The 21,339-nt window shown below is 35.9% G+C and overlaps 4 protein-coding genes across 4 annotated transcripts in view; 2 read left to right on the forward strand and 2 right to left on the reverse strand.

Annotated features, from left to right (window-relative positions):
- Positions 1–1,308: 1,308 nt before the first annotated feature.
- On the reverse strand, positions 1,309–4,157 carry LOC105625238 (zinc metalloproteinase nas-4-like). The gene is made up of 4 exons (XM_012206582.1): positions 3,797–4,157; positions 2,558–2,863; positions 1,705–1,841; positions 1,309–1,479 (listed from the first exon to the last, which is right to left on the reverse strand). The coding sequence occupies exons 1-4, from the start codon at positions 4,155–4,157 to the stop codon at positions 1,309–1,311; spliced, it is 975 nt and encodes a 324-aa protein (XP_012061972.1).
- Positions 4,158–9,162: 5,005 nt separating this feature from the next.
- On the forward strand, positions 9,163–11,341 carry LOC105625249 (leucine-rich repeat-containing protein 47-like). Its single transcript, XM_012206594.1, has 4 exons — positions 9,163–9,742; positions 9,860–10,327; positions 10,402–10,729; positions 11,137–11,341. Exons 1-4 carry the CDS (start codon positions 9,163–9,165, stop codon positions 11,339–11,341), a joined length of 1,581 nt encoding a protein of 526 aa, XP_012061984.1.
- A 2,331-nt stretch (positions 11,342–13,672) lies between these two features.
- Positions 13,673–15,508, reverse strand: LOC105625261 (CDP-diacylglycerol--inositol 3-phosphatidyltransferase). Its single transcript, XM_012206603.1, has 4 exons — positions 15,463–15,508; positions 14,689–14,977; positions 13,897–14,060; positions 13,673–13,827 (listed from the first exon to the last, which is right to left on the reverse strand). The coding sequence occupies exons 1-4, from the start codon at positions 15,506–15,508 to the stop codon at positions 13,673–13,675; spliced, it is 654 nt and encodes a 217-aa protein (XP_012061993.1).
- A 4,433-nt stretch (positions 15,509–19,941) lies between these two features.
- The window catches only part of LOC105625271 (actin cytoskeleton-regulatory complex protein PAN1), a 19,299-nt gene continuing 17,901 nt past the window's right edge, over positions 19,942–21,339 (forward strand). The window contains 1 exon segment of the mRNA XM_012206613.1: positions 19,942–20,316. Within this exon segment, the coding sequence (XP_012062003.1) occupies positions 19,942–20,316 (375 nt within the window).

Raw genomic sequence — 21,339 nt, forward strand, 5'->3', positions numbered from 1 at the left:
TTAACCCACCGTATTCATCAGATCTGATCCCTAACGACTTTTTCCTATTTTCTAGGCTTAAATGCTCAGAGGACACTGATTTTCATTAAACGAAAACATTAAATGCTTTTTATTTGATGACACAAGTCAACCCAAGTCGACATAAGCGTTGTTCTATCCTTCTTGACATTCAGAGAGTGACAAAGAATAATACTTGAGTCGACTTGTATCATCAAATGGAAAGCACTTACTGATATCGACTGGCACTCTCAAACAATAATTAACAAACAATAAAGCGATTTAAAATACTACAATTTTCACAAGTATCTTGCAAAACATGTACGATTGTAACAATTAAAATATTAATATATAAACTCCTCAAATTTAAAACAATAAATTAGTATAAAGACTAAAAGCCTTTGTACAAATAAAATAATAAATTAAATCAAATTATAATAATTTAGTTCTTAATATATCATGAAAGGTTCACGCTGATGGTTCAAAATTGAATCGAAACGTACATTTTAATCATACATAAATTTATTTATGTATGATCAAGGTTTTTTGTAATAATTTTAATTTAATTTGCCCACTGACTCACATAGCCTTTATACTAATTTAATGTAATACGATTGTAGTACTAAAATGATTTTGACGAATAATGTTATTTTCATGTTGAGGCTCAAAATTTTTCGAACGACCCTCGTATAACTTTTAATAAATATTTGAAATACAGATAAAGAAATATATCATTCGATATATTTCTTTATCTGTATTTGCTATATTTATCTATACTTTTACAAAAATAAATTTAGCAAATAATTTTGTTATTATACTCTAAAAATACGTTTAAAATAATATATCAATAATAAATATTTTATCGCGATATAGCTCATCTATTTGAATATATTTTATCAGTATGAATTACGTAAAGTTTTTTTCTTTATTAATCGATAATGTTCAGTATGTTTTCTTTACTATTGCTCTTAAATTTTAATATTCCATTAATATTTGATTAACAAAGGAGGATTAAAAAATTCAGTAAGAAAGGATGATGCATTTATATATTGTAATATGTAACTTATAAGATAGGTACACATTCATTATCAATATTAAGATATATGATTAATAATTATATTAACATATAATAATACTGTTTATACTAATTGTTCACATATTGTCTATAAAAAAAATAATCGTATCCTTTGCACATAAGACTAGATGCTCTTTTTTACGGAAAGATTCTTATTAGGTAATTAATTCTCTAATCAAACATTTATTTTTTTTTATTAACACGTGCGAAGACGTTAAATCACCAGTATTCATTCATCAGTACTGATAGTCATCATTGATTATGCTAGTACGTTTGCCGCATCTGTACATCCTCCTAATTTTCAGAATGTCCTTCTTGCTGAAGCCCTGCCTCTGACCGAGCTTTATCTCGCTATTTCCTTGGAATATTCCGCCAATAATATCCAATATTCCACCATTCAATTGTCTCTACGGATACATAGAAACATATAGATACGTATATAATATACAATACAACATAGTTTTCATGATTCGCAAACTCGCAAAATGTATTTTTTTTTTATTAAACTGGCAAATTCAATAACTCTTGTCTGCATAAGCTCTGTCCATCAATCAAACTATTCATGTAATATAATTAATGATAAAGCATTGACACAGACAATACATATGACAATGTTTATAAGAATTGCCTACCTTGGGTACGATAGTTTTTAATTGATAGTTCTTGGAGAATGCTGTCGATGAGTAGTGCATCACGCTATCATAATCATAACCGACTCCAAAGGCATGGGTGATCTCCGGGGGAGCCTTATTAAAATTGTACGTGTGACCTACATGCATAACGCACGTGATAAAAACAGAATTTCATAAAAATAAAATTTTATGCAGAAGAGATAACCTCGGCTGGTTATTAGACCAATGACTGTAAAGTTGACTTTTTATGCATAGCACATTGCGACAGCAAAATGTCATGAGATTCAAATTTTCGAAAACTGACTGAAAGTGCGTCACGAACAATTTTTAACCAATAATAGCATTTTGCTGTCGCAACGTGTTGTGTATAAAAAGTCAATTTAAAATTTTGAGATACAAGGAATATTTATCGCTCATATTTAATATTGAAAATATTAATAATAAGGCAATTCTCATGCTATAATCCAAGCAATAAAGTAACGTTTTAATGGCATCTTGCTGACATTAAAACGTCCATTAAAACATCCTTACCATAAAGAACGATAGAAATTTCACAAATCATATAAGTAAAAAATGCCAAATAAACAGTATATTATTTAAATTATTCTGTCAGTTATTACTGAATAATATTAAATACTATTAATATTAATATAAATAGACAAAAACGATTTTCAATTTAGTTTCATTCATCAGAAACAATCAATTTTCAAGATTCTTTAGCTTTAAAAAATAATAGATAAGATATAAAAAAACCAAAGCGACGCGAGAAAGTATGTCAAAAGAATGTTAGATCTCATGATTATATTTTCTTTTAGACAGTTTTATTGTTTGTGAGTGGGATACGAGTACACACCGTTCAAGATATTGTCCCACAAAATATCCACGTAATCGTCCCGCTCGTATCTGCTGTGTTCGTGCAAAAAGCCAACGGCGTGCATCAGCTCATGTATCACCGTGCCCTTCTGCGTCAGGCAACCGGGAACCTGAAGGTTTATGTCCTGCCGGCCACCGATCCTACCCACGCTGCTCCAGCATCCGGTGTTACCGGCTGTGATTCTGACGTAATCGCTTTCCTCTCCCGTGTACGGCTTAAATCTGATGCACGTGTACTTGTGATAGTCATCCATTGCGTCGTATATAACTTTCTGCTGCTGAGCGTCTGTGATACGAATGAAAGGACAAAAATATAGCAGTCTTAAGTGATAAAGGAGAGAGCTTTCAAGAATTGCTCAGAAAGCTATTTAAATACTTAACCCAACACCAGCAAACACCAATTTAACTCTTGAAAATCACAAAAAACATAAAAATGATTTTATTTTAATTCTTAACGTCAAATTTTGTAAACAGTCAAATTTTGTAACAAAAAATCATCATTTTGACTTTAAATGAGTTATCAAAAAGTAAGTGATCAAAATAAGTCATTTTGACTTTCTTTTAACTTAGTGTTTCTTGAAAAACGTTAATTACATTTTTTTTATATAGCTCATATATTATAATTATTGTTGAGTGAGAAATCATAAGTTATGTTAGTTATGATTGATTACTAAGTATAAAATACTTAATAATCAATCAATTCAAAAGTATTTAATTAAGAATCGATTTAATATATGCAATATAATTAACTTAGTATACATAATGATTTTCCGATTTTTAAACTATACATGATGGGTCATTCATGTTCGAGATTAATTTTCATTACAAATATACGAAAATTATTAAGTTATTCTCACATATGCTTTAACATCTTTAGAAAATATTTGAAGATTGTGTATTTGAAAAAATTGTATATAATTAATTATTTGATACTCTTAGCTTTCGAATCGAAGAAAAGAAATGTTATACAAGACACGAATGATCCAATTGTGTACTAAAGGTTAACTGGCGTTAATTTTTAGCGTTAGTTTTTTCAGGAAATTATCTGAATATTCAATTTCAATCTCGTACTCGACATTATCAAAGGAAATAATAAAATAACTTAGTAATAATAAATATGTTATGATTTTGACATGAGATACTGCAAAATGCGCAATTTCTAAAAAATAAGCAAAGGAAACTCTCGTGCATAGGGTGTCTGATTCTCGAAGTTACTCACTGAAATAAGGGCTAATTATAAAGGGAATGATGCCATTGGGCCACCGGGCAGAGATTGCTGCAAGCCCATTTCTTCCGATGTTCGACGGAAATAGGATGTCTCCTTCCACGTATTCGCCCAACTCCTCCGGGTTTACATCCATATCCTCGCGCCACTGTGCTACCTTCGATCCAGTTTCATTGCTCGGATATCTGTAGAGTAAACTGCCAAAACTCTGCAGATGAGCAATCAATCCACCAGGACCGTCTATGGCGTTGTCGAAGATGTCCCGACGAAAGCTCGGCCACGCAAACGTCAACGATGTCACGACAAGAAGCATCCACACGAGGGTAACTAATAGTTCACACGGCATGATCGACATTCAATCGGATCAAATAAGAAGTATCGCGGAATACAAAGTCTAGGTACTTTTAGATACCTTTACAGTCATGCGACAACAAGCACGAATGATACGTAACCACTCGGGTCGTTCTCGTTTTTATATACGCCACATGGAAAAAAATCTGTGCCCCACCCGCACGGATGTATTCGCTGTAGGAAGTGATTCCGGAAATGATCGGGGTCATCCGTTGATAACCGTGGACTTTGGGTGATGGCAACCTCAGATTTACGCCTAGTATCTCTCTGATACCTCGAAGGTGCGATACCAAGATCTCGAGGCCGCTGTTATGAATCATTAATTCTCCCGACTTGGCTATTTTAGAGGAGGCCAAATTTTTAATTCTTTCGCAATTTCGATGACATATGGATCAATCGTTATTGATATTATAATCCAGAAAAGTTAATATTCTAATTTAGGAGATATTGAGAGGAAATGTTTTCTTGCTGATGCGAGAAGTGTAATTATTTCAATTTTAAAATACTTAGTAATCAATCAATTCAAAAGTATTTAATTAAGAATCGAGCATCTTAAGAATTAAATATTTAAGAAAATTCTGTAAAATATAATATGAATCAAATATTAGTTATAAATAGGCTCATTACAAATGAATCTTTAATCTATAAATTGATGCCTTTTGGAGCCAAATACAGGATTACTGCGTAATAAGATTTATTAGTTCTAATGTCTTATACATAGGTTTCGATCCAGCTTCGGATCCTTGTCAATGTACTTAACTGAACTCATTGAGTTTCCTGATACACTGTATAAATGTAATCGATATCTCATTGTTAACATAATTAGAAAAAAATAAGTTTGACGAGAAATAATAATCTAATACATTAAAGTATCAGACACAGATTTATTAAATAAAGCATATGACTTTTTATTTGAAAATAACTGAGTTTTTCCTCTCTTCAATATCTCTGTTATTTGCTTTAACTCGTGATTTGTACTTTAGCTTAGCATTGTTTAGATGTATCGTAACGTCCATACAGATGACACGTATATTTTATAAGCTTAACAAATATCATGTAAGTTTTTCAAATTAATAGTTGTTCACGACTTTAATGTATTAGATTATTATTTCTTGTCAGTACTGATTTTTTCTAATTATGTTAACAATGAGATATCGATTACATTTGTACAGTGCATCAGGAAACTCAATGAAGAATTTCGTTTAATGTCGTTTAATGCATTGTTTAATGCATTAAAAAGGAAGCTGAATTCCGAAGCTGAATCGAAATGTATAAGACATTAGAATTAATAAATCTTATTACGCATCGACATCTTGTGTTCTAAAAGACATCATCTTATGAACTAAATTCATTCTGTAAAATATATATTCTATATTTTTTATAAAAATTTTGGATATTAAGTTAAAACAATTTTAGAGAATAAATCTTGATTGGTGTCTCGGGGTATCTATATTTTATTTGCATATACCAAGGAATAAGAAATAAACAATTTTAGAAGGGCAAGATAATTTCGCGGAAGTGAGGAAGCTCAGATTCCGTTTAAATGGCCATTGTCACTTGATGCGTCAAGTATACGTCTGCATAATAGGAGAACGGCATTATTAGCACATAGAACGGCGGGATTAATATCCCGGCACGAAGTTATTCACATGCAAATCTTGCCAGACAAACATTTGTCATCGAAGAACCTCGATGTATGACAGCAATTAAATAACCAAGGACAACATTTTTGTCATTCGTTTCGATATTATACTCACCATTATAATACACTTAAAATTCATTTAATTTAAGAAAAAAAACTTAAATAAAATGCTTAAGATATTTTAAATGTTTACAAAAAGTTACTTGTGAAGCAAAGATGTGCAAAGTATTTCAAATGACTCACTAATATAAAATGAACCCAAAAAGAACATTATTATAAAAATGTTGTAGAGAATGGGATCCTGGGAAAAAATGTTTCATATACAATTATATATAATTATATAAAAATTGACATGTTTTATATACAATTATGTAAAATTATATATAAAATATGTCCATATAACATTTTTTCTCGGGATTCGTCTGAACTTTCTGTTTATAAATTTATAAAACATTCTATTTCTCAATTTTCACAGGACAGAGCCTATATTTGAAATAGTTTTATTTAAAACACAGTATTTGCAGTGCAAATATATTTTGTATTTTGTATTTTAGCGGAACACATAAAAATATTACATATTTTGTGTTTAAAATCGAAAGTTTTTGTATTTTATAATTCAAATAAGATTGATTGTCAATTTAAAATTCAAAATACAAAATACTTTTACAAACTTTTAATACTCTTATAAAATACGAAATACAATTGATCTTACAAATACTGTTTTCTATATAAAAGTATTTCAAATACATGCATGCTCAGATATGAGTCTTCATAAATTTTTTTAACTAGAACCCAAGAATTTTTTAAGAAATCCGATTAGATTTTGATTAGAGATTCAAAAAAAAGGGATTTCTAACATTCGCAAAATTTTTGTATAGGATACAGCGAAAAGAGACGTTGACACCGTTGGGTTTTTCCACACTCAAAGAATAGTAGGCAAAACTGTCGCTTTTTATAATCATTCGAGTGATTACAAATGGTAGCAACCAATTGCGAACCTATGAATATCGCAATGTTTAACTAGCGTACAGATAGCAAGAGGCTAAAAGCCGCATTACGAAAATTCTGTTGCGCGTTATCTAAAACCTGTTTGAAATGGCGTACTAGAGCTAAATGTTAGAATTTAGGTCCCCCTTTCTATTATACAAGCAACACGATAATTTTTGGTTAAAAAGAAAATAAATCAATCCCGTCCGTGCACACCATTTACATACAGGTCTGTATTTTTGGGGTTGGCGTTTTTTATTACATTTAGAGAGAGAAAGACAAAAATATAAAACTAAAATTGTATAAACAAATCTACACGACAAAAATTAAATCAAAATTATATAAATAAATTTAGTATTCTAATTAATTAATTATTCTAGTATTCTAATTAATTATTCTAATTAATATTAATATATATTAAAATATATTTTTATACAATCTTGAACTTCTTTTATGTGATTAGTGTTCAATAAGATATTTGTTAAAAAATATTTGCAAAATACTTATAAAAATTTTAAATTATATAATTCATTAAACTGTATAATTCATCGTAATCTCTTTTTTTATGTATTATTAAATAATAAAAGTTTAATTCTACTCACGTTAACAAAGTAGTACATATTATTTGATTAATAATTAATAGTTAATTAATTGCTAAATTAATCACTAATTAACTCAGATCAAAATTGTCATGAAATTGAATTTCTCTCCCCACGTGTAAATAATAAAGAAATTAATGAATCCATCAATGTTAATAAAATAGTATTACCTGATAAATTAATTAGATAATTTATGCCCATTTCTATCAATGTAAATTATCTAATTTAATTTCGGTTTAATTTATTATTTTATGTATTTTTTTAATTCTTAGAATTAGACGAAGATAAAAAGTAAATTAAACTAAGATTTAAAGTTACATTGGTTGCGTTCTAGGAGACAAGAGGAAGTTTTTGCAATAACGTTGAATCCAGATACAAAGAACACTTATCTTCTTCTTAACAACGAATTAAGAAAAGGATAACATGACTTCATCGTATCAGGATTCACGTTACTGCAAACTTACTCCCTACTATTTGCGCCATAAATGTAAACGTGGAGCTAATAACGTGATAGCATTAACAAACTCCAAACGATTCTAACGTAGCGTTGGTAGGTTTAACATTCATCGAGATTAATGTAGAGGATTCTCAATCACCTATCAAACTGTTTTCTCTAATAATTTAAATTTTTAGAGTTTCGCGTTGGATATACGTAACATAAATTTTCTCGTAGTGAATAACAGAAGACAGAATGCAATCTCTATGATGCTGCCAGGTTGGAATAAATGTATTCTTGCTTATTGTAAGTATCATCTTTAATTTTTCGAAGTGTCTGTTGAATTTAATTTGCATATTTGATTTCATCAAATGTGTAAAAGATTGGAGATACCTTGTTAATAGTGATTTTTGCTTAACGACAAGTCATCATAGATATTACAATTGAAATTGCATTTTATTATATTCTACTACTTTATTATATTCACTACGAGAAAATTTAAAATTCACGTTACGTATACCTTCTACCTTAGCACAGAATTTAGCAATATCGTTGCAAAATCTCTGCAATGTTGCTGCAACTTTTGTGCAACTTTGTGCTGTAGAGGACGGTACTTGCAGTGAATAACGCGATCTGAATTTTTGAGTATACAGAGAACTTATGAACTTATGGTTCAGGGAAAGTTTATAATCTGGTTAACGATCTTGAAATAACATTCGATCGCGTATAATAACACAGTACTGTTCACAGAGCTTGCAAACGTTACCAATAGACTACCTTGGGAGAAATATAGGGCTGCGTTCCATTTAATTTTGCTCGCAATGCTCGCAACCATTGTTTGTCCTTGTTTAACATTTGATAAACGATGAGGGTGAAATGATTCCACGAGCGTTGTGAGCGTTAAGTGGAACGCAGCCTAACGTTGATAATATCATGGTAGTGTGTTACATTGTGATGTAACACACTACCATTAATGACGTCAAGATCATGTTTGTTAGCGCTATTTGTAGCTCCGCGAATAGCTTGTAGCTGTTGTGATAAATAGCGCGAAAAACGTCTCCTCGAACGCACCCATTGAATATAAGAAATGGACATTAGACAGCCAGAATTCTTCGAATTTGTACATTTGAAAAAATTGAAGGAACAATCGAGGTTTGAATTTGAACGAGATTCGATTAATCGATTAAGTTCAGTCGAGTTTAGCCGACCGATGATGCAAATCAACTCGCATTACATCATGAGCCAACCTATCTACAAGATTTAAATAACCTCGAAACGTTCCTTGTCTGTTTACATCGCGATTGTACGAAAGTGAATAAAATTGTGAACAAGAGGAATCGTCACAATGACATGGGAGGCCGTGAAACAAGCGGCCGAGAAAAACAGGCACGAGTTGGTGCTATCGGGCACGTCGGTGTCCCAACTGATCAAAAACACGCACGGCCTGGATAAGAACTTGTTTAACCTTCACAATTTGAATTATCTCAGTATAACGTATACATGTCTCCAGGAAGTGCCGGATGAAATCGAGAAGCTGGTAAATCTTACGACCTTGGTGCTGCACTCGAATGAGATCGTCACTTTACCGTGTGCGATAGTTAAACTGGTCAAGTTGAAGGTGCTCGATTGCTCGAGGAACAAGTTGACCTCTCTCCCGAGGGAACTCGGTGATCATCCCTATTTAAGCACAATCAATCTTGCCTCGAATTGTCTACGAGACATACCGTCGCTAACTTTGTGCACGAAATTAAGCATCCTAGATCTATCAAACAATCAGCTTAAGGCCTTTCCCGACGTTTGTCATACAGAACTCATACATTTGTCCGAGATTCACGTTAATGGCAATTATATAACGGAAATTCCAATTACTATAAGCCAACTGCAGGGATTGAAGATCTTAAATATAGCGGATAACTCAATTTCTGGTAATACAATTTTATTTCCATACCATATGTATGTTCCTTGTTGAATTACGTCCTTAAATAGTTTTAAGTATCATTAAACATTCAAAGATAAATAATACATAATTGTGTAACACGCAGTTGTACCAAGTGAATTAGCAGATTGTAGTAAACTGAAGGAGGTGTATCTGCAAGAGAATAAATTGTCAGATAGGAGGCTAACAAAATTAATTAATCAATGCTCTATGAAGCAAATACTGGATTACGTCAAGTCGCACTGTCCAAGAAGTGAATTGTCCACGACAGAAAATAATACATCGAAGAAAGGAAAGAGGGGTCAGAAAGTCTCTGAAAATGAAAATGTAATCGATAATTTGACGCATAAATTAAAAGTCTTGAAAATATTGGACGACACACCAGTGATAAAAATTACAGAACATGTAAAAAGTATCAGGCCTTATATAGCTGCGTGTATCGTGAAAAATATAAGCTTCACAGAGGAAAATTTCAAAAAATTTATTCAGCTGCAAACAAGATTACACGATGGAATATGCGAGAAAAGGAATGCAGCTACAATAGCGACTCATGATTTGAAACTCATTGTACCTGGTAGATATCGAGTATTTAATAAGAGTATTATTTGTGCATTAATATTTTATTAAAACATACTTTGTTACTTGTAGGAGATCTCACATATACGGCGGAGGTGCCTACAGAATTGAAAATAAAGCCTCTAATGTACAACAAGATATACACAGGCGCGGATCTGTTCCAGAAGTTGCAGATGGAAGCTGAGGCTCTACGTAAAGAGAAGAAACGAAATGTGTATTCTGGAATACACAAGTATTTATATCTGCTGGAAGGCAAACCTTTATTTCCATGTCTGTTGGACCAATCGCAGCAGGTTATTTCATTTCCACCCATCACAAACAGTGACATAACGAAAATGTCTGTAGCTACCCAAGAGATGCTTGTGGAAGTAACTAGTGCTATATCATACACAATTTGCAGGTGAGATTTTAATGTATATGTAATATTAAATGATATATCTCAATCCTTTTAACTGTAAATTCCAAAATATACGTAATAGGTAATAAGTTATAAGCTAAGATATCAACCAGTTATATACTCATTTCTAACGATGTAGGTTAATTTCAGTTCAATTTACTCTTTATTTTTTTTAATTCGTAGTACCAGAAAAAGACAGAGTTACTTGAATTAAGATTAAAATTAATCTACCCTAGTAGTATTTTATTGATTTATTTTATAGCTTTGCTAAATTGGAAATATTTTGGATCAATATTAAGTCAATATTGAGCTAATATTTAACCAGTATTAGATGAAACAGGTTAAGTCTAACTACAAATTAAACGCCTAAAAAAGAGATTAACTTTCTAATATCTGTACTCTTTTCCCAGGAATGTGTTGGATCAATTTCTGAAGGAATTGATAATCTCGGGTCTTGTCGATTCCTTAGAACCGAAAGATACAAATAACAAGTATAACAACTTGACGGTTCAACAAGTCAAAGTTGTCGACACCCAAGGAAACCTAAAGTTGGTATATCCTTCAAGAGCAGATTTGAATCTTAGCGAACAGCTTGTCGTTGTATTACGAGACTAAGGGGAAACATGGAGAGCAGAGTTGAATTTTGCTCAACCTCAAATTCAATCGGTTTAAAATTTAAAGTTTTTTTTGTAAAAAGAGAGAAAGAAGAAAAAGAGAAAAATATAGAAGTTTCTTATTTTCGATTCGCTCGTCATTCGAGAACTCGACGTGAGATTTTATTAGACGGGAGAGTAATTAGTTTTTTTTAACGTATTTGTCGCGAGAGACGTCGAGATCGCGTGACGAAGCATAACGAAGTAATCACGATGGGCGCGTTCGGCACGCTTTATCACGTCGATTAGAAACGTTCGGTGACAGGAAGCGGCGGTTATCCGCAGATTTGAATGGTCGCGAAGGGACATCGACCGGCGCAATGGTAGCTGGCCAACGGCGGCGATGGTGGCGCTACCGTCTCGCTGCCGAATCGCGCCGTCTCGACGAGCGCCGGTACTTTGGATCCTCGTCTGTTTTTATAAATATTGTACTTTGCTACGCGTGTCGCGTTCGAAACTCCTGACGTTCGTTGACCGACATCCTCCGCTGTGTTCCCGCGGGTTGTACGTCACGACGATCGCCCTTCATGGTCCCGGCGATAAGAAGAAGGTGCTCTGACAAAGGTTGGCTAAATTTCCTTGATATGCGCGAGTGTTTGAAGTGATAATATGGCGCCGAAATTATGACTGATCACGTCGGGGGAGCGAGGAGTTTGAGGTTAGTACATTCGTTTCCACCTTCTTGTCCGGAGTCATCCGCTGTGTCATTGCGGTCGAATTTCCTTTGCTCTCCAGCTCATTTCTCCTCGTGCCATACGTGGACATGCGGCTCGTTAAACGTATCGCGCGCCTATGAAACTATCCGTCACGTTTTATAATTAACGTTGTTTTTATGGGCAGATGCCTCAATTACGGTATAATCATACGCGTCATTGTCCTCGCGGTGACATCGTCGCCAGGCTCTCCCAATACGGAACGAGCAATGATACGAAATATGCCAACTACTCCTTGTAACATATTCCACACGATCCCTTATTCTTTCTTTTACAGTGCTTTACAAATGGAGAATATTTTTCTCTTATCACGTTTGATGCATTAATAATATATCTTTTATTCTGAGTTTGTATTTTACAAACAATTATATTTATATTTAGTTGAAAAGATGCTACTATGCTTATAGTGTTTTTTTTTTCAATATTTTATTTTTGTTTACCATATGTTGTAAATTGAACAGAACTGATGTATGCATAATGTTCATACAATTACAGGTTCTCCTATATATACTGATTTTGATATTTATAAAATTCAGTGCAATAAACTTAAGCAAAGAAAATCATGTTAAAATCATGTTTTATTCAACATATTGCGATACATCGAAATCATTTTTCCTATATGAAAGAATGTGTTACACAAAGAATATGTTATCCTCTAAACTGTCTACTGGAAAAATATAAAAAAATATAAGGAATATTGATGCATAGAAATCTGTAATTTCTACATATCCGAAATCTTGAAAGAACATCAATAACTTACTCTTCTAGTGTATAATAAATGCTATAAACGATATGCTACAAAAGACTGTGTCTAGGTTCACAATCTTATTTTAAGAGACCCTAAGTTGAAAAGCCGTAAGAAATTGACCAATCACAGTCGATTATTTTTCTCATATTCAATTATGATTAATCAATTTCTTGGTTTAAGGCTTTATGGCTTATGGCCTTGCTCTTTAGCAGATTATAAAAACATGATTGCGTTTAGCAGAAAAACCAGTTTGATAATTATAAAATTCTTTAACGATTGGTTTATGCATTTATAATGAGGAACTAAAGGCAAGATCAATCATATTAAAAAATTTTACAGCAGTTGTAAAACTATTTTTCTGCTGAACGCAGCCTATGAAACTATGCCATATTAGTAACGAAATATTTTGGTCTTTGTCACTATTAGTGCTTTAAAAATAAATTCCTCTCCTTTTTCGTAAAAGTATACATTTCACATATATCCTAAGAGAGTTTGGCCATTTTCTTCAGATTATTTTTAAAGAATATTTCCTACATCAACTAATAGGCCTATTCTGTAACTTTTGACGAGTGTTGTTATCATTAAGCTTTTTACCGTATATTATATCTGGGACAATATAAGCGATAACGACATTCATTTGAGTTTACAAGATAGATCTATAAGTTAAATAGAGACATCTTTTGACCACGCATTTTTAAACACGTTCTTTCTGCTTCTTAAAAATATATATATGGAAGTATATAAACATGCGTGTATCAATTTATAGAATAGGAAGATCGTAGATCACATTCAACTTGACTAGCAAATAATGCGTTGAGAGAGCGAGAGATTCTTAATTCATTTTAAGCCGCTCCTGGCGTTCTTTCACGTCAATGATGCTGAGATTGATGCACGCCACGTATCCATGTAATAGAGAGATAGCGGCTTTGACAAGTGCTATCGGGAAGGTCAAGTGCACGATTAAATTGTACAGACTCATACCGGCAACTGTAAGATAAAACGTTATTATACGTTCTCACATTTGAGAAAGAAATATGGTATTGCAATATTACTTACAAATTGGTCCTGGGGTAAAATGCAGGAGGTACAGACCAGCGTAGAATGCTTCGTTGCCAGCGCACATGAAGAATAGTACCATGCGATTTGTGTAGTACAGTCTCATGATCGGATTCTCGGACATATCGACAAATTTGTGACTGGTTTTTCCTTGCAGAAGAGTCCTGATGTATTTTGATAAGGCAATTATTACATTCCTTTACTAGTTTACGTCGCATACATTATTATATATATGTGCTATCTCAGGCGTAATAAGAACAAACTGCATTTCTATGATATATTGTCACTATTAAAAGAATGAAATAATTTGAAGAAGAGTTCCGATAATAGGAATACTAGCTTGAAGGCATATCACTTTTCTTTAAAGTATCAAGTTAAAGGATTTGTTCTTTATTCTTGCACTAAACTACTACAATTCTCTTTCTCGCTTTCAAATATCAAACAAACTTATCTCACTTTAAAAAGTGTACACTAGTTCTCAGCAATAGAAAATGTCTGAAGAGAGCTGATAGTTGAAGAGAGATATGTTCAATTGTTTCCAACAAAGCACAGAAGATAAGATCAATGCACAGTCTATACCTATGCCTATGAGTGCTGTTTAAGATTTGTAATTTTGTACAATGGCTTAACCTATCAGTATTCATACCTGTTAACTTCTTTTTTTTTTAAATAAGGATAAAAAAGAAGATAAAAAGCGTGAATGCTGATGTATGTCAAGCCAATGTCTAGAATTACAAACCTTGGACAAGACTGATGTATTACAATCTAAATGTATTATACGTTATTTCTTACGTGTGCAAATATATCCAGTGGCAGGATATGTCGATAGCCATGCTCACTCGAAACCAGAAGGTATAGGGTTCGTAGAATTGGCACAACGTAGCCATGAGACACATCGTGCCGATTCTATCCGTCAGCTGATCCAAGATCGCACCAAACTTGGTGCTCTGATTGTAATACCTGGCCGCATGGCCGTCTACCGCGTCCAGCAACGAGCTAACCACGTAACACCATGATGCAATGACGTAGTTGGTGGACATAAAGTAGAAGGAAATCAATGCCAGAATCACTCTGCCGATACCTGTTGAAATGCATAATTATATTTTCTGCTGTTATCATGTTTGGCACATAAACATGACTAATTACTGTTTTATCATTATAATCAATTGGAAAATAATTCAAAATTTATGCTTCTAGATGCTGAAAATAGAAATTGCTTTGAAAGAATTACAAGGAAAATTTATTATTGATTGGCCGATATAAATGTTATATAAAACAATAGCGGCGTTGACTCAATCAATAAAGGCAACCTTAAAAACGTCGAACGGCCACATGATTTGTAGTCTTATACGATCGTCTCATCAACTGAATTACTTGGAATTACACGGAACGATTCGTCGAAGGAAAATCCGATTTTCCAGCTACCTGAGTCTCATTCAATTAAATCTTGGCGGGCATCGATACCTGCCCAGTCTTACTGCGTATTATAAATATAAAAATGGTTCCACACGCAGTATCGTCAGTGTGTTATCTCACAAGGAAAATATCTCGAGATTAGGTATTTACCGATGATATTTGGCACAAAGAGAAAGATATTCTCTGACTTGGTCATTTCGGCGTACTCCAGCGTAGACTCTCCTCACAGGAATATCTATCTACGAGATAATGACTCTTATCTAGAACTGCCGGCTCGTGTCAGGGATTATCTCGATGTCGACTCGCGTATCTGCAGACACTTCACTCGGACCGTGATAGATCGTGAATGCACGGACGATTTTCCTCTCTCTGTCTCCGTATCGCGAGCGTTACGTCGCGTCGTCCGGATGCAGCTGGCACTGCTAGCAGCCGACAGCAACGGGAACAAAGTGTCGGCATCAAGCGGTATCGTATTCGTGCGACTTCGAGATGTATCGACCTGCGGTGACGCGTACTGCACCGGTCATCAAAAGTCCATGGCCGTGACTAACCTTGCACGCGCCACGCGCACTTTTGCCTGTATTCGACTTGAGGTTTGTTTTTTATTGCCTCATTGTGAACTAGAATTTACCTCCTTGCTTTTGCCAAATGTATAATTGTATATCAAACCTATTTTATTTTAAAAAGAGTATGTTATATACATTATGGTTCAGATCTATAAAAAACAGATCTTTAATATTTGAAAAAATTCATCATTGCCCTGCATTCTCTATACTTCGAATGATGATACTTCGACAAAATGATTAAGTTATCAAGTAATTTAATGATATCGATTTATCTTCTTATTTTTATCAAATTTATATCAAACGTATACTTATTCCACTTTAAAGGGTTATACATTATAGTTATACATTATAGTTATATAAAAAACTTTAATATTTGAAAAATGCAAGTCATATCATTGCTTTGGATTTTCTATACTTGGAGTGATTCGACAAAATGATTAAATTCATATTAAGTATTTTAATGATATGAGTATATAAATATTTTTATAACATCAAGTTTTAATTAATTAGTTGAAAATTAATAAAATATAGAATATATAAATATAATGATAATTAATATAATTTCTTATTATTTGACATGGAAAGAGATCAAAGAATGACGAATTAAATAAATAGTAATTTTGCCGAAACAATTCTGCAAGTTAATCATTGATTACATCGGAATTCAATATTATACTGTATTAAATCTTTAAATTTTTTAAACTGTTCTATATAGTTCTTATTAATGTCTATTTCTACCAATTCAATGTAATTACTTTAATATCGTTTAATTAATGTCTTTTTCTAATTTTTAGAAAATTCTTATAAAATGATAATTAGTAGATCTGCCTTTAATGTCAGTTTTTACCAATGTAGATTACTCTCCTTTAATCTTAGTTCAATTTCCTCTTAATTTTTTCTAATTCTTAGAACAAGAAAAATATGAAGATTTAGATTTAAATCGAAGTTAAAGTTGAACATTGCATTGTTAGAAAATGCTTCCTTTACGTATAAATAAAACTCGTGATTGAATGAAATTAAGAATGATTTAACTGAAAATTAAATTACAATGTATAGTTACTTAAATGTAATAAATGTGTACATTAAATTTATGAAAAATGCAATACATTAAATTTCATGTAATGTCATGAAATTAATTTCAAATTGCGTAACTTAAAAGTATATTAAGTTTCATGAAATTTTTAAAAGTGTGGAAAAAATAGACAAAGAAAGAATAAGAAATTAAATTCGTCGGTTCCATTTCCTTGTAAAGTTTCTTTGGTAAAAACGAAAAAACGAGGTATTAAGTAGCACCCAGGGCGCTGCGTGAAGCGGACACGCGGCTGCACGTCAGACGACGTTTTCGGAGGCCAGAGCGGCTGGTCCGCCGTCGTTCCTCTGCGCAAAAGCGGGGATTTCGCATGTATAGTGTCGCGACGGGAAAGTGTAAAGTCCATTGTAAAGCGACGGTCCGCCCTCGGCTTCCCCCGGTGATAATCGTTCGCGCGCGTGCGGACGGCGTCGCTCGGCGGAGGGTGTCCGTAAGCTCCCTCAGGGTGGACTGTCTCGCCCTCGAATCGGTTCCGCGCGTCATCGTGCGTTTCTCACGGTTCATAAAATCGTAGCTCTGCGATCGTAGTTCTGCAACGGCCGTGAATCTCATTGACAAACATTCGTCGTGGTTACCGCGCGCGTCGTCATCATCCTCGTTATTCGATTCGAAGCCAATCCTCCGTTTCGCGTCTCGCTCGAAGCATCGCGGAGAAGCCAGTCGCTTCCCTCCCCCCCCCCCCCCAGAAAAAAGGCAATGTCGCGCGATCGATAACCCGGCGCCCGATCTCGGGGAGACCCAGTTGACGTGACCAGTTGGCGCACCGTCGCTCCGCACGGAATTAAATCGACTCTACCCGTGTATTCTCCCTTCATCTGTTTCTTCCTCGATCCGCGCGACGATCCCGTCTGCGATCCATCGTACCGAGAAAGAGAAAAAGAGAGCGAGCTAACGGTATCTACTATGCCGACAATATCCGCGCAGTGAGACCGTCCGTCATGTCGCGCTGACGAATCGCGACGTCGCACGCCGGGCGGCGATGACGAATTCCCTCGCCATCCTCGCCGAGCCTCTTGGACCTCTTGGACCTCTTGGACCTCTTGGACCTCTCGGTACGCGTGGCCGAAGGAAATAGGCTCCGTGACGCGCGCGAGGATTGAGATTCGCGCGTGTGTACTAGTGTGTACGCACTTGCGTTGCGTGTGTGTGTGTGTGTGGGACGTGCGCGCCAGGGAGCGTCGTAGAGACGCGCCTGGTGTGCGTAAGCATTTTCTCCACGAGACATCCTTCCTGCGAATGGACTCTTTCTCACGCCGTTCCGTCGCGCACGTATGTACGCGCGGACGGACGGAGCGAAACGCGTGCGTGGTGCGTGCGTGTATTCGCGTTGCCCCTGCGCAGCGGCGGCGGCCATTTTGAATCGATGAGTGCTCGCCGCGGCGGCGATTATCAACATCGCCGCGTCGTAACGCCAAAATTGGACGGTTCTCCGTGTCGCGCTGTATCGCCATTCCTCGACGACGTCGCGCCTATCCACGACTCTCCTCGTCGTTCGAGAAGCTTCGCCGGGTCTTCGTGTTCGCGCGACGACGCGCCGTCACTGTCATTGTCATCGTCACCGTCACCATCACCGTCGTCGTCGTCGACGTTGTATTTAGAAATGGTACTGTCCAACCGGGCTTTCTACTTTCGAGAGGAAACGCCGACGAGAGCGGCAGCAACACCGAATGGGCCCCGACCGTTCTCAGAAAATCTATACTTTTGAGAAGCTGGACCCCCTCGTCGCTCGACGTTGCCAGAAGAAAAAGAGTGTGGAGGACGAGGAGGTGGTGAACAAGAAGAGGAGGAAGAGGAGGAGGAGGAGGAGGCGAGAAACGGCACGCGGTCGAATCCACCCGTTGGCGACGCGTCGATCGTTCAAATTTGACATGTGACCGCCAGAGTGGTGTCGCGTTTACGTAAGTTGTCTCCCGAACGGACGCTTCGCAAAGGAATCGCTGATTCTGAGTGATGTAAGAATTTTCCTTTCTCGCGTTCACCTTCGGCTTCAACGAGGAAGGAAAAAAAATCGCCAAACACCGTTTCGCCAGCTCGCCGTATGCGATCGATGACGTTGCGACGGACAGCTGTGTCGCCGCGCCAGTTGACAGCTCGCTCGACTCGGGGCTAACCTCAAATTCGCGCGAGGTCGGCCGTCAAACGACGCGTCCTCGACGTCGGGCGCATCTATCGACGGAGCTGCGCGAATCGGAGTGTCATTCAGTCTCCTGGACGAAAAATGCGATACGAGACTCCGCGAGGAATCTCGTAGTTGGATTCTCCAGGAGGATCAATCGCCGCGAGGAACTCACCGGGGCCATCTTTCTCCGTCAGGTGCGCGCGCGTGTGCGGAATCGAGTGCGAGGATTTCGCGGAAACTCCGCACCGCGTTGCACCGAGGAATCGTGCGCGCGTGTTAAATCCCGGAGTAGCCTCCCGGAAATCATCTTCGATCCAAATTCCTTTCTGGATTTCGTTTGTTTCCCGTTCAAGGACCTCTCTCTTTCTCTCTCTTTCTCTCTCTCTCTCTCTCTCTCTCTCTCTCTTTCTCTCTCTCGTTCTTTTCTAGTCTGAATATTTTTTAGAGGATTATGCCTCTTTCCAACTGAATCCAAAAATTGACAGCTAATCCTTATTTCGGTCAACACTTGGATTAGCTGATTCTTTTCTAAGTCGCGGTTGTCTCTATTCAAAAAGGTACAAAAAGAAGGAAAACTGAATAAAATAAATTCGATTAAACTATTAGAAAGCTTTAGCGATCTGCGTAAGTCTGCATTGGTGAAACAATCCTTGAATTCGACCTCGACGTCGTCGTCTAAGCGTGCTTCGCGCTCGTCTAACCGCGAGAATACAGCGTCTTCTTTGGCCATTGTATTTCCGAACGCAGCGTCTTCAATGCGGTACGGATCGTTGATCGGTACGCGAACAGTCCTTTCGCGGCTTCATGACCCTTGAAGGATAAAGAGAAAAGAGGAGAGAGATGACGAGGGAGCCATGAGCACGGCGGACACCGCGCTGTCAATCTCGATCAAGATGGCCCCAGGGCCGGAACATCGTCAGGAACCGGTAGCTCCTGACAAAATCGCTGAAAGCGACCGTGCCGCCGACGCCGCCGTCGCTGCCGTCGCTGCCGCCGCTGCTGCCGATGTAGTTATCGATATAGAGACCGTCAACGCCGTATCGACGTCCGGTAGCAGCAACAGCAACAATAATAACGACGACAATAATAACGTCGCCGTTGCCGCCGTCGCCGTCATCGCCGCAGAGCAAAGTTCGAACATCGAGATTGCTCCGGCTAATTTTGCCGCTGGCGCCGCCGATTCGATCAGCCAAAGCTCACCGCTGAACAGCGGCGCCGACAGCAAACAGGTGAGCATCGCAGCGGCAACCGCGTCGAGAAAACGTCGATTCTCCCTCCTTTCTTCGATTCGTAATAGGCTTTCTACAATAAGCCATAAGAAATTGATCAATCATAATCGATTATTTTTCTCACATCGATTACGATTGATCAATTACTTAAGCTTCAGACTTAAAACTTGGATAATGACTTATTGTAGAAAGCCTTTAAGGAGCACAGATCTTTGCATTACGCATAAAGCATAAAGCGTGAGAAAATCAATCAGTAAAAAATCTTTTATTTCATGGAAAGGAAAAGAAATGAAGGACTTTGATTGGTTCGTTTTCTAAAAGAATTTTTATAATATATGCCATTATAGGCTTTCTACAATAAGACATTAAAGCTTCAAGTCTTAAGTAATCGTAAGAAATTGACCAATCACAGTCAAATGTGAAAAGAATAATTGACTATGATTGGTCAATTTTTTACAGTTTAACACTTAAAGCTTGGATAATAACTTATTGTAGAAAATCCGTTAAGAATCAATCAAAAGTCAGAAGCTAGAAATTGATCAATTACAATTGAATATGAGAAGAATACTCGATTATGATTGGTCAATTTTTAGCTTTTGACTTCTGATTTATTATTAATGGCTTATTGTAGAAAGCCTCTTACGCATTATGCGTTCTGTGTTATGCAAAATAACGACAAATACAACAAGCACACAGGAGCTTTAAAATTGTGGTATTAAAGATCTGAGATATCACTTTTCACCATTTGCATCAGCATAACAATATGAAGATGGAAACATAAAAAGAGGAAATTTTTATCATAAAGATAATAGAAAAATTTTTCAATTTTTTTCGTGTTTTCACTTTAGAGTTACATGATTGCCAGCTTAAGAGTCAATCACGTAACTTTTTCCCTAACTAAAAAAATGAAAATTTTTATGAATATATGTATGTAGATATACATATGAAAAATTTTCACTTTTCACGTTTCCGCTTTAGAGATGAAAGTTATGATTGACTGATCTCACTAGAAAAGCATTTACG

Source organism: Atta cephalotes, assembly GCF_000143395.1.
Source record: "Atta cephalotes unplaced genomic scaffold scaffold00003, whole genome shotgun sequence".
NCBI lineage: Eukaryota > Metazoa > Arthropoda > Insecta > Hymenoptera > Formicidae > Atta > Atta cephalotes.